Genomic DNA, 14,437 nt, shown 5'->3' on the forward strand with positions numbered 1-14,437 from the left:
GTTGGTTCATTCACCAAATGGCCACAACAGCTGGGACTGGGCCAGATTGAATCCAGGAGGCAGGAACTCCATCTGCGTAACAGGAAGTCAAATGCTTTAGCCACTGTCTTCTGTTTCTTAGACTCATAGGTAGGGAGCCAGAACAGAAACAGAGGATACAGAACTTGAACAGACACTCCAATATGGGCTGTGAGGGTCCTAAGAGGTGCTTTAATCAGCTGCACCACAATGCCTCCCTACACATTCCATATTTTAGTGTTACTATAAAAAAAATTACATTTAGGTAATTGACAGATGAAGAGCTACTTAAGAGAAAGTAAAATGAGATGAATGTTTGAAGTCAGGGATTACATGGAAGTGAAATTGTATTAGTCAGAGTTTCTCAGAGAAACAGCTCACATGACTAGAAGGGCTGCCCAGTTCATCATCTGATGGGCTGGATGGCTGGTTGGCTGGCTGGAGGCGTAGAATGGACCTGTGGTTTGAGTCCTGGGGAACTAGAACAAGGCAGAGCTGCAAAGGAAGTCCAAGAGTGTCTGCTGAAGAATGAGGTCAGCCTTTTGTCCTACTCACAACTTTCAGCTTGCTGGGTGAGACTCACCCATGGAGTGAGGACAGGCTGCTTTACTCATAGTCCATAGGCCCATGTGCTCATCTCGTGCAAAAACATCCTTGCAGACTCATGTAGTACAGGGTATGACCAAGTATGTGGGAGCTATGGCCCATTCATGCTGACACAGGAGCAAGGTATTATTGAGGCAAGCACATAATTAAGGGAGGATAATTAATTCGCCTCTACATTAATCAATTATCCCTAATAAATCCCAGCAATGTTCAGTGGAACAGGAAGCATGTGCTCAGTAGTCTTCCATGGTTTAATAATTGGCTGTCTTTCTACCAGCTCTTCTGAGTCTATGATTTTTTTTAAGATTTATTTATTTTTTTTATTGAAAAGTTAGATATTCAGAGAGGAGGAGAGACACAGAGAGAAGATCTTCCATCCTATGATTCACTTCCCAAGTGGCCGCATGGCTGCAGCTGAGCTGATCTGAAGCCAGGAGCCAGGAACTTCTTCTGGGTTTCCCATGCGGGTGCAGGGTCCTAAGGCTCTGGGCCGTCCTCAACTGCTTTCCCAGGCCACAAGCAGGGAGCTGGATGGGAAGTGGGGCTGCTGGGATTAGAACCGGTGCCCATATTGGGTTCCAACACGTTAGAGGTGAGGACTTTAGCTGCTAGGGCCCTAAGACTGTGATTATTTTTTCATGATATCTATTGAGGTGAGATCTAGAGGTTAATTTTATAGAGTTTCATGATTTATATCTCAAATTACACTCTGGCCTATTTCATAAAATTTTCTAAAATTTTATGGATAAAGTTTATGACCATAAAATTAGTACACGTACATATCACACTCAAAATCTGAACGTAGTATGTTCCTGGACCCTTGTGGTTGGTTTGTTATGGAAAATTAGTTGAACATATTTATATTTTACATCCATCTGAGGCCTCTCTGTATGTCCCACATCTTATTATTGATAATAAATGGATTTATATGTGCTATTCATCAGCACTGTGAGGGTCAATGGATAGCAGAAGGGAAAGAAGTAGAAAGGTGGCAAAAACTTGAGCAAAAGTTAGTGGCATGCAGCCAAATTTAGAGGCATATTTTGTACAGTATTTTTTTCAGTCTGATGAAAAGAAACTGGCATGATTTGAAAGTTCCCAGCTTTAGTTTTGTCTGGCCAAATATTTTGATAAAGTTAGAATTTAGTCTAAAAGTCATAGATTGGCAAGACCAAGGTCATTTTTGAAAAGAGATGGGGAGTTTTACCCAGATGAATGGAAGCCTACAGTGATTTTCAGTAGCTCCCGTATCACCTAGATGAAGCTTGTCCCCAAGTTCTTCCGGCAGAAGAACTCCCTCGCTCTCTACTTTTGTCTAGACTTTTTGTGCTTATGAAGTTGGCATGTCCAGGTCAATGTCACAACTAGAAACATCCCTGTAATGTATCATGTGTTCATCCAGTTCTTCCTGACAGAAACATTTCTGCATCCAGTGGCTACTTCTCATCTGTGTACTAGTTATTCAAGTCTCTGCCGCTCACTAGTAAGGGATAGACAAGAAAAAGTCTCTTCACAACGGACATAGCAGCGACAGAGGGAGGAGACACACACACACATATACAGCAAGAATGAGACAGTGAAGGGAGAGAGACAGAAAGAGTGAGAAGGAGTGAAGGAGAAAGAATCTTTTTTAGTTCACTCCCAGAATGGCCACAACGGCCAGGTTTGGGCCAGGTCAAAGCCAAGGGGCTGGAACTCTGACTACGTCTCCCATATGGTGGCAGGGACCCAGGTATGTCACCTGCTGCTTAGGGAACTGGATCAGACGTGGAGCAGTCAAGGCTCTCATCAATCCTCAGAAGGGATGTTGGCATCATAGGCAGCCGGTTAATCTGCTGTGCCATAGTGTGGGCCCTGATAGTATATTTCTTTTGTAGTCACAAATAGATGTGTATTCCTCAAAATATATAAGGATGAACATCTCCAGATGATTGGATTACAGTAACATTTATTTTAATTTTGATGTCTGGGTTTTAAAAATAACAGATAGGTATTATTCACATAATAGCAATTAAAAGGTACATAGAAAGTAAGATAAAATATAGCTATATGTGAAAGTGATTTCCAATAGTGGGCTGGATTTTGAATAATTTATTTTCTGTTTTTATATGCTTCTGTTTTTTTTTTAACCACAGGATTAAACAGTATGTAATTCTAGCATTAAATAGTACTTGTATGTAGTGTTAATATAAATTTATGTTGAAGACTGTGTTTGTTGTATGCGAGTTTTAATTTAGATTAATTGCAATAATACCATTTTTCTGATCTTAAATTTAGAGTTTTCTCTCTTCCGGTAGCCAGTTTCAGAATTCTGAATTTGGAAACTAAGTTCTCCATAACCCAGGACCTGCAGGTTGTGTTTTTCATTACTGATGTTGCACCCTAATGGGTTTCAGTGTTCTAGAATGGAGTCCTCATTTGGTCATGCTTTGACATCCATCACCTCCGTCTCTTTGTTCTGCATGTCCACGCTCACTTCTGCTACAAGGTCTGGGTCATATGAAGCCCTCAGTAGACTTTCTGCTAATCCCCTAACTCCACCATATGAGTACATTTAGCATTTTGTCATTTTGAAGACTGTCTGCCTTTTCCTGGGTAGTATTTGTAGGCATAAATCAGATTCTCCAATGTGTTTGCCACATATGTTTTGTGGAATGTGAGGGCAAAGGTTAACTGGTGAAACCCATCCTCAAAATGTATACGATCTTTTCTTATGGAAAAAAAAAACTGATTTGGGTATGAATCTTGATCTGGCCACTTACTGGTTGCATACATTTATACATGATCCTTGACTCCCCAAGGAAAACTAAGGAATGTGATACTTGTGCTGCTGTGGATTCGGTGAACCAATTATATAAAAAGAAACACAATAAGAGTAGTGATTGTGTGCTATGGCCTCCGTTGCTATTTGTCAGCTAAGACTGTATCCTTAACAGCCATTACTGATGTGGGAGACAGTTAAGCACTAAGGGAAAGCTCTGACTTCAGCCAAAGCCTGCCTTCCTTTGTACGATGTTCTCTGCTTTTCCCCGGGGTCCACATCTAGGCTTGCAGGTGCCTTTAGCTACAAAGGGAGTCTGGGGAATTACTGTGTTAGCTGTGTGCTCTGCTGACCCTGGAGAGGAGGATCTTGTTGCTAACAGGGTATGGGAGGAATAGGGCCCAGCAGCCTTCATGCCCAAGTCAAGGTTCTGAGCCTGAAGACTGCAGTTCAAGTAACTGGACTGAGTTCATGAAACCAAGGTCTTTAGAGATTAAGTGATAGCTTTCAGCTCAACTCCCCAGCAAACACTTTCACCTCTAGGAGTGCTGTGTGACACATTCCTTTTGCATTAAATGATGACCAGCATTGCAGGGAAAAGGGAATCTATACACACCATGCAACATTTTTAATGTGTCTACAACTCTTCTGTTTTATTCTTTATCCAAGGTTACATAAGGGAAAATTGTGTTATTATTATCTTAGCTGTGACCTTCCCCAGGGGATAGGTGACTGTGTGACACACTCGATCCAGGTGGCAGGAGAACTCTCTAGCAGCGGGGGGCCCAGGCCCAGTTTGAGTATTGATCTATTTTTTCAATTCTTTTTTAATTACTGGAATTGGAATAGTCCTTCTATTTTCATAGTTTGGCAGCTGTTGAAAGGAAAAGGGCAATGATGTGAACTTATCCCTTCACCACTGGCCCCATGGTTTTCTGTAAGTAGCTTTTTTCTTCGGGAATCCTGGCACGTCTCCTCCCCACCCACGACAGCGTGTGGGCGTCACTGCACAGGCTCACATGACAACATGCTTGTGTTTGACAACTTTGAAGGTCAAGCGACACAAACCAAATAAACAAGCAATTCTGCATCTGGGATCTTTACATTTTTATTTTAAGAAATCTTCATATTAACATTTACTTGAAACAGAAGGGTGCATTAATGAAAGGCCTTGTCATGATGGTTGTAAGCTCTGTTATAGAAAAATATACATCTCACAACAGACTACAGTGTCAGCTCTTTAATAAATACATAGAACGGAAGTTAGTAGTCAATCAGTTCTATAAACAGGTTCATAGCGTAGTTCATAAAATTATCATGTTCTCCAATCATCTGCTTAATTTAAGGCAATTATCTTCATGAATAATTAAAAGACAGAAATAACAATATACATGTTAAGTGAGAATCTGCTTTTTCTTAGTGGATTTATAGTCAAATATTTTAAAAATACATTCCATACTAAAATTTTTACAAAGGCAGTACAAGTTAGGTGAAACAAATAAAGTTATATAACTGATAACTTAAAAACATTTCTAAAAATTTTTGCAGAGGTTTAAACAACTTTAAAGTAGCTGGTAAATGTAAAATAGTTTTAAAGGTATGTTAAATATTCACATGGTCTTCTATATTAATATGTGCAAATTTATATTTTCTTATAATTTAGAATTAAAATATTTTATATTCAGCATTCTTAATAAAAACTCTGTGTACCATATTTGTCATTGTTTAGTATTGTCATCAAAGTCACATTCATATATGTAAGACAGTGTAAAATTGGTAAAAGTTCCTTACACAGATCACACACTTCCATTTCTGATGATGGCAGTGTTTTTTAAAATTACCGTTTGAAAGTTTTAACTCAAGTTGGCTGTCAAAGCTAGAAACCTGATTCCAAGAGTTAGCTTACAAAGATAAATTTATGCAGAAAAAATATCCCAGGTAGATAAAAGAGTAGTGTTATCACTCTCAGGTATTTCATTAACAGCTGCCCGGAGAGTTGAACTATTGTTTAAAATAACTAAAATCATTTAAATATGCAGATTTACAATATTCATCACATGGTTTTGAAGGTATATTTATCAGAGCCAATGGAAAAAGTCAAAAGAATAGAGATGATAAAAAACAATGAAGTTGGAGGACCCAAGAGGAAAATTTTTTCCATTGATGGATTGGAACATATTTTCCCCCTGCCACTGGAATAAGACATATAAAATGCTGCACAAATCAAATTATAATAATTTTCTACCATATTTTTTCCAGTTAATTCTGCTTAAAAGTGAGATGATCATTCAAAGGGAACCTTTAGAAAGGAATAGAAAGCATAAAACAAAACTGCAAAAAACCATCCACCAGTCTGGTCAGTTAAGCTTGCTGAATCCTAGCCACAAGCGTTGAGTATAACCAGGAGTTAGAACAAGCTGTTTTAACTTAAGCTGTGTAGAACCTGAGCCAGATTATCTCCATATTAGGTTGCATGTGGTTCAGTTGTACTGAAAATTGGCTTCACATATTATCATATGTGAGTTCACCAACATTTATAAGAAATGCCCTTACAGTCACAAACATTCAGTGAATCTGGATTTAGTGTAATATTTATTTAAGCACAATATTGTACATGGCACCAACTGCAGATGCCAACAATTGCAAGACAGATCACAATTTCAGATGTTCAATGGAAAAAAATGGATGTCTTAGACTCTGTGAAATATAAATATGGGAATGTACAATTACTTACAGTTCATTTGTTACAGTGGAATTATAAGACAAAAGAAGAACTTGCAAGATGTCAGTTTTCTATATATTTTGAAAATATGTCTCGGTTTGCTTTGGAGGAATGAAGTTCTTAAGGTCATGACTGACTTGAACAGCCATAACTGAAATACGAGTGCAGAAAACAGAACAGAAATTGTACATAATTGAGCTCCCTGGTAACTGTATTTTGCATGATACTCTTATGAAAACATGTATCTCAAATCCTTCAAATTGGAAAGAAATTCAGTTGGTAAAAATTTTAAACAATTCAAAGTCAGAAATGGCTAGCTTTAAAATAGGTAAGATGCTTCGAAATAAAAAAGTTCATTCTATCATTCGATTCAGTTATTTTCCACAGTTACATCCGCTGAGCTTGAAGCTTTAGGGCAACATCTTGGGAACTGTGAGTAGGAAAAAACTGGGACAAGGAAAGGAAGGAAAAGCCACTGAGTGTAATCTGTGTTACCAGGTACCAAAAGGAATAGAGTCAGGTGGCGGAATCCTCTCCATGGCCTACCATGACACACTTCAGTACCTTGTGAATGTCCTCAGTTCAGATTAAGTAAATATTTGTAAAATCTTGGGAATTTATTATTCTGTGAAGTGATGCATCTTATGCATCGATCCATTATTTTATTATTCTATTTCAGTTTGCATTGGAAAAAATTGTCTCTAGATACATTTATTACGTTTGCAGAGATTCAGACTTTTAGTGAATTTTTGGATATTTCAGAGAATGTCTAAGACTTAATAAATGTTAGCAAAGTTCCAAAAATACAGCAAATGTCTACCAAGGCGAGTGCACTGCAGTGTAACGATGTTGCCAGAGAAATCAGACGATACTGCTGTGTTGTAGTGTATGCATGGCACATTTCTAAGTCATTACATTCTTTAGGGCACAAAATGCTGCCATACCAAAAATGATGTTTAAGTTCTAAAATGTGTTAGCAACCTAAACATTTTTGTAGTTGCGCTTACTATCAAAAAACAAAACAAACAAAACAACAACAAAAAACCCCTCAAAAGGCTCCCATAGTTGTAGTAGTTGAAAGTTGGCTCTGTATACATGAATTATGTTATCTATGAATACCCTGTGTCCCCTCATCTTTTAACTAATTCTAACTAGTCAAATATTAATCCTCTTTTAGCAAACAATTATATAGAAAAATATCTATTATTCAAGTAAGATAAACCCTAAACTCATTATGAATTAGTTCTTTAAGTTAACTAAACAAAGCAAGCACTGACAGCATGAGCGTAATGACAGTCACCAATGAGCATTGAGTCATCTTTGAGGAAGTCTGGCCTTCCTTGGGTCACACCCTTGGTCGATCTACTATGCAGTTAGGGCAAACTGGACAGGGTATAAAAATACACATCTTGGGATTTAAAAAGGATTTCATATTATTACACTCTATGAACAGTTCATTTCATGTGGAAATTCATTTACTGCTTGTGACCAATGCGATTTTTTTTTAAATAGCATTTTAACCCTGGATACCTCCCACTTCTTTGCATTTCTGGAGTTGTCAGGGACCCACTGTTTTCCTTTTTCTTTTTTTTTTAAAGGATGCTATGTGTGACAGGATATAATTATGATTTTTACGTGATCTTGAGTGATCAAAGGTTTCTCACGTAAGTAAGTCACAGTGCCAAACTTGGCCAATGTCCACAGTCACCCTCCTGAGGAAGGAAGTGCAGTGCCATGTGCTATCCTCCTCGCATGGCTGTCAAGCACAGCTGGAGGGCTGTTGTGCAACTGGCTCTAGAACCCTCAAGATTTTTTTTTTGGTCCTCTCCAAGGTAGAGTAGAGGATGGAGGTTAGACTTCACCGAAATGCAGTTATCTAGGACTTTAGGTCAAGTCCCAGAAGTCAGCAAATCTGGGGAACCATTTAGAAGGTGTTTTATGTTAATCTCTTCATGGTCAGAGGCAAAACTGACCTGTACACACGACTGTTAGATGACCAGCCAGTCCACTCAGACTGACCAAGTCTGCAGGAATAGAGAAATTGTGAAGATGTTTGCTTTGGAAAGGAGGAGCTCACGGCCTCCTTATTGAGGCTTTAAGCTATGCATGGGACAATGGGCAGGGGCATGATTTATCCAGGCTCTGGTGGGATGGATTTGGGACAACGGGCAGGGGCATGGTTCGTCCAGGCTGTGGAGAGCATAGATTTCCCTGGGGGACTAACCATCTTACAGCCCCCTTCAAGCTGATGAGCAGGAAATATTGGAAGCCAGTTATGGGCCATTCCATGTGAATTACTCACTTCAGTGTTGCCTGGAAATTTTCTCTTACATAGCTAAGACTTCAGTTGAGAAATACTTGCCAATTGAGTATCTTAAAGAGGTAGCGTGACATTGTGCAACAAACACTGGCCTGGCCATAAGAAGACAGAAGCTCTTTCCTAATGCTGTCATTTAATCAGTTGGATGTGTTTTCAGACATCTTCCGGACCCTCAGTTCCCTGGTTCACTAGAAAGCTGGTGGGCGAGTGACCTTATTTCTAAGATATCACCACCCTCCTCTGATTTTGTGTTTTTATGAATTCTGGCGAGTATGGTTGGGATGAACCAGAGAAAACATGTCTTTCCAGGCTGCATTGAAGGGTAAATAGAGCTTGTAGTGAAAACAAACAAGCAAACAAACCCAGAAAACTGCTAACATCTTTTTGCATGCAAAAATGTGAGAAAACTCATTCAATTGCTTGAGGCAGAACTTCTGAAGATCTTGTGGATTTTCACTTAATGGTTAGACAAATGAAGTGGTTATACAGTTCATCCAGTTTACCAGGTAAGAAAAATCCAAGCTCTAGGTCTGCTAGCGTTTCAGGTTTAGGCATTGACAGTGTCCCTTCTTAGCATTCCGCTTTTAAAACCTGTGTTCTAATAAAGTGACATTGTATAATTAGTTTTCTATGGCAGTAGTAACTTAGCACTTATTTAATCCAGTCATTTGTAACATATAAACTTCTCCTGTAAGGGAGGAAAACAAGATACAAAGGCAAAGAGGAGACTGTTAGAATTTGCATCCATCTTGGAGAAAAGATAAACAAAACATGCATTGAACTACACAGTTTCCAAAAGCAATATGTTCTAAGATTAAGGTTCTAGCTGTTGACCTCTGACGCACTGTCTATTCATCTAGCAGTTCTTGTTCAGTCATTGCCAGTTGGTTGAAACGTTTGGCAACGTTAGCGAATAAGATCTGGTGTTAACAACCAGAATGTATTTTTCTCCTGCATAATCGATACAGAGATGACTGTACCCTTGTAGTGACACAATGCAGTTCTCTGACAGCATTGCTCCCCCCCACCCCCTCTCTGGGACGCATGGGAATGGCAGTACCTATAAAGTGTAACCAGTGCTCTTCACATGATCTACATTCTAGGTTGATCTAAATAAGTTATATATTACAGTAAAGTGCTACGACGACACTAGTGTCCAACAGTAGTAAGACATGTTTCTCTGAAAAGTTCAGCAGCTATGTGAGTCGCAGACCACCAGCATCCTCCTCAGCCTTCCCTGGAGTCCAATCAGCAATGGATTTGGAACAATCAGGCTCCTGCTGTGACTTCTACAGCGACCCTTTGTGGGGACAGTGACTGAACAATCAGTTTCCCACAAAGCCTTTTTTTAGATGTTTTTTTTTTTTTTTTAGAAGTTGCACCTGAACGTCTCATGAGCATGTAGTTTACTGATATCCAATTTTATTTCTTCAGGTTTCTCACGTCGATAGGTTACTGCTCTTGTGCAAACACTTTGCAGAATCAACTTATCCTTGACAAAGAAGAGACAGTCTTGTTAATAAAAGCCCTAAATACCATAGCTAGACAACAGGGCGCTAGCAGCATTTGTTTGCTGGCCACTCACCTTTTTTGCTGCTGACACTCTGTAATCTGAGGAGGACTTGATTTTACTACCACTCCATTGTAGTATCACCTGCCTAATGATCAGGACTTTAAGCAACCCAATCAAGAATGTGACTATGGATATGATGAAAAATATCCTCAAGTAGCTTGGACTAGAGAAACATTCTGTAATGAACAAATACATGGGTTAAAAACCAGAATGAGCAAATCTAAGATGATACCCAGCAAATTATCTTCACAGTTCACTTAACAGGAGCAGAGAGATTGGCAAATCTGCATTTTTAAAAACAGGGGATTGACATGACATGACTGCTAGCTCATGGTAATGGGATTCAATAACAGTATTAATTGTTTTTGTGTAGCTTGATGCTTTACTTGTGTTAACTAGAATGCATGCAGATCCCTTGACCAAACATAATTTTACCCAAAACAGAGAAAAGGATGTTTTCTGCAGTGTTTACTGTTGATCACTAAGTGGAAAAATAGGATTTTAAATAATTATCTAATAGCTTTAGGCATGAGCGTTTGCTTCTCCTATTATTTCCTTGAACACACCAGTAATGGAAAAGAGAGTAAACAGCTACAGAATCTACACTCAGTACTCCTGTAGCAAATGAATAAATGTTTCCTCTGAAGTTGCAGGGTAGGTTTGCCTTATTTTGACGCATGTGGCTTCTCCAGGAAATAGCAGTGTCCAAGTTAGAACAATACTCAGATTGCTTCCTCAATTTTATTAATTTCCTTTTCACTTGTCTGCTAACCAAACCTACTCTATTTTCTGTTAGAAATCCCACTCCTTCGCCTGTCCCCCTCCCCCACAAAGAACAAAAGATTTCCAGTTAGAAGAGGGAAAGAGAGCAGAATGAAGAGGTCTGTGTTAGCATCAGGCCCTCGGCAAATCGTCCTCGAAAAGCCTGCAGCCTTGGATGTTGCCAGAGGTTATTACTCTCATCGGAGGGGAACGCAGTTGCACAATAGGCAAGTATTCCACAGAACTCAACAGCTGCCCCAGATGCATAAAATGACTTCCTGGCTAAAGCGGCATTTGTGCCTCTGCCTATTCTCCAGACATGGGGGACCTTGTCTGAAGGTCAGAAGTCTGCAAGAGGGAGTCCAATGGGGATACTGGCCAAGGCATGGAAGAGCGTGTCTCTCGTTATGGGGAATCAGAGTCAGAATTCCCAGTGATGACCACGTGAGCTCTTGATGGTGAAGGGGAAGGGATCCTCTTTGGGCGGAGGGGGCGGGGAGACTGATTAGGGCTTTCAAGTTATTTCTGATCAGTCATAAGATACCTTGGAAGAGAGAGTTCAAAGGCAGACCCTATTGCTGCTGTTGGAATAGGAACCCTAAATGCCTATACAGTCTTCTGCTATTAAGGGACTCCCCAAGGGCTCTCTCAAAAATGTAGTTTCCCGAGTCTTCCTCAGTGACCTTTGGGGTCACCACATGCATGCCTTTTGTCATTTTCCTTGGCTGACTTCAGACCACTCAACCAGCCAGAGCAGATGGTCAGAGTGGGCACGTGGCTGGATCCCACTCTCTGGCTTCCTGCCTGGCAGGAGTTTGGCCAGAACACCCTGTAAGTGTGACTGAATGGCTAGATCTCAGAGGTGCCTCATGGATGCCTTTTCCTTCTCCTTGCCTAATAGTTGTGTAGGGGAGGGGATCTCCTTAGCTACTGGCACATTTCAGAGAAGTCTCTGATAGGTTAGCAATACTTCTGGGTCCACTTTTAAAAATGTGGTTATGGAAGGGGTTGTCAAATATTTACCACCTTGCCACCTCTGGTCCATGCTTAGTTTTTGTCAGGCCAGGGCTTTCCCTACGATACTTTAAGGGATTTTTTTTTTTTTTTTGGTGACAACACTTACATCAGAGAAATGTTTACTGAACATGATAAATGACATGTTGATAGCGAGGATCCTATTTGTTAGAAAAGGCACTCGGTTTTCTCCAGTGATCATTGTAGGCCCAGCTGGCGGCACATGGATTCTTTTTGGAGCCAAATCCATTACGGGCTAAGATCAGTGCGTTTGCAATGGAAAACTGAAAGTCCCGGAGAAAGTTTACTCTGGTGCACAATCTCTCCAAAAGATAGCCTTTTCTTGCAGACTGGGGTGTAGGAAAGTTTTCAATGGAGACAGTTTCAAGGTTTCCTTCGAATGCGGCTCAAGCTGTGCACCTGTGCAAAGTTGGCTCCGTGCGTTGTGGGCACAGCTCTCATGCATGTCTGTCCTTTCTGTGCCATCTTTAGAGCCCACATTCATGTTCATGGACTCACTTCATGCCTTACAGCCCTTGGAAGTGGATCTCACTTCCTACTTGACAGATGCTATTTTGCAAGAGGGCTGATGGTTCTCTTTCGAAAGTGATTTATATTTATTTGTTGGAAAGGCAGAATGACAGAGAGAGGATTGTATATATATAATGTACATCCCTGTATGTGTGTGCACACATATACACACACATAGAGAGATCTTCTATCTACTGTCCCTTAAATGTCTACAGTAATCAGCTGGGCTAGATAGAAGCCAGGAACGAACTCCATCCTGTGTGTAAGGGCCCCCGACCTGGGCTGTCTTCTACTGTTTTCCAGGAGCATCAGTAGGGAGCTGGATGGGAAGCAGGTGTTGTTGGGAACAGGCTTTCTGTTGGAGGATGCTGACATGGCAAGCAGTGGCCCTGGGGACTGATATTTCTTAAATAGCAATGCTAAGGACCCTAAGCAAATGTCTGCAGGCTGCAAGTTCCATACTCCTTTTACTGTGTCTCCTGGATAACCCTTAACCATGTTTACACCAGAATGAAAAGCACCAGGAAGAAATGGCCATTTTGGAGTTGCATTTTTTTTTTCAAAAGCAGATCATTGCTATTGGGAATGTTTTGGCTTCAGGTGAAATGTGACAGTGAATGTTGCTTAGATATGAGGAACTGAATGCAAATTTGCCTCAAGAAGGAAAACAACGAGTATGAAGATGAATCTACATGGGAGACTCCGATTTTTGGCTCCCTGAAACATCTCTTGACAATGAATTTGGATGCCCCTCATGGAAGAATAGGCACTCCTATTCTGGGACTCCTGTCATGCAGGTGAGAAGGGACACCTTGTCAATTGTTCTGGCACATCTTCTAAGGAAGACTTAAGAAACTGAGTTGAAGCCTCATTACATTGCACATACAAATTATACACTTTTTTTGTAGAATGATAACTCAAATTGTTTAAAAAGTAAAACAATTCTTCATAATGAAAGAGAAATCGAAGCCAGTCTTTTTTTCAGCATGGTTAATTATGAGATCTTATTTATTTATTTATTTATTTATTTATTTATTTATTTATGGGAGTGACATAGTTCTATACTCTTCACTGCTTTGATTTTGAAAAGATTTTTAAAAAGAGAGAGAGAGAGAGAGAGGGAGACAGACAGACAGACAGACACTAGCATTTACTGGTTTACTACTCAAATGCCTGCAACAGTGCTCTGCTGGCCCAAGCTGAAGCCAGGAACCCAGGACTCCATTTGGGTATTTCTTCGGACTGGCAGGAATGCAAGGAATGGAAGCATCACCAACTGCCTCTCGGGGTGTATGTTAGCAGAAGTAGGGCTGAGACTGCAGGTGCCTTGAGTGGGGGCTGGCTCTCTGTGTCCATCAAACACCGTCCCCTAATGCCAGGATCCTGCAGCAGGGGCTTACCTGACACTTGCTCCAGATAAGCCTGTTCTGGGGAAGCGCATGAGGTCCTGCACTGATCAAGTATAGCCTGGGATAGATTGTGAGGGTGAAGGCATTGCACACAATTCCTGAAGGAGAAAAGGGAAGTGAAAACATTTATCCTTTAAATACAGGGTAAACAGTCAAATTTTCTGAGGGAAAAACAATAGCACAGTCATGGCCAGACATTTCCAGTTTTAACAGCTTCATAAGAAATAACTCACTAGGTGAGTGGTTCTACATCATCCAACCAACTGACCATGCCTCATTCAGAAACAACGGCTTGAGCTACTGCTTTGAGAAAGTGAATGTTTTCAAATTGAATAAAGCAAAACATGAGGCACAATATCATTGGTTCTTTGATTAGGTCTCAAATTGCTATTGGGAAATTAGTTATTGACACAACATTATAATGTCACCTTCATTAATCATATTAATCATTTTCTGAGGACTTCATAACCACTGTCATCTTTTACCAGTAAAATAGAGTAATGACAGCTAATGTTTATTCTGTGATTGCCATGTGCCTTGCATAAAGGTGATGTTTATATATGAAGAATTTAACTTTTATATGGCAATTTATAACAATGATTGTGATAAATATAATTTTCAGTATCAGTAAACAGAAGCACAGAAAATACTAAAATTTATCTTGGATTACAACGAGGTAACAATAAGCTGGAAAACCCTTATAATCAAGCAATCAGAAGAC

At 40.0% G+C, this 14,437-nt stretch overlaps 1 protein-coding gene across 1 annotated transcript in view; it reads right to left on the reverse strand.

Moving 5' to 3' along the window:
* Positions 1-7,991: 7,991 nt before the first annotated feature.
* Positions 7,992-14,437, reverse strand: part of ITGB8 (integrin subunit beta 8) — a 77,728-nt gene continuing 71,282 nt past the window's right edge. The window contains exons 12-14 of the mRNA XM_040964886.1: positions 13,708-13,814; positions 10,013-10,176; positions 7,992-9,919 (exon numbers count right to left, since the gene is read on the reverse strand). Coding sequence (XP_040820820.1) covers positions 9,797-9,919; positions 10,013-10,176; positions 13,708-13,814 — 394 coding nt within the window. The 3' untranslated portion in view covers positions 7,992-9,796. The remainder of the gene's footprint in view (positions 9,920-10,012; positions 10,177-13,707; positions 13,815-14,437) is intronic.

This window comes from Ochotona curzoniae, unplaced genomic scaffold (genome assembly GCF_017591425.1).
Source record: "Ochotona curzoniae isolate NIBS_2020 unplaced genomic scaffold, NIBS_Ocur_1.0 scaffold_3835, whole genome shotgun sequence".
Classification (NCBI taxonomy): Eukaryota; Metazoa; Chordata; class Mammalia; order Lagomorpha; family Ochotonidae; genus Ochotona; species Ochotona curzoniae.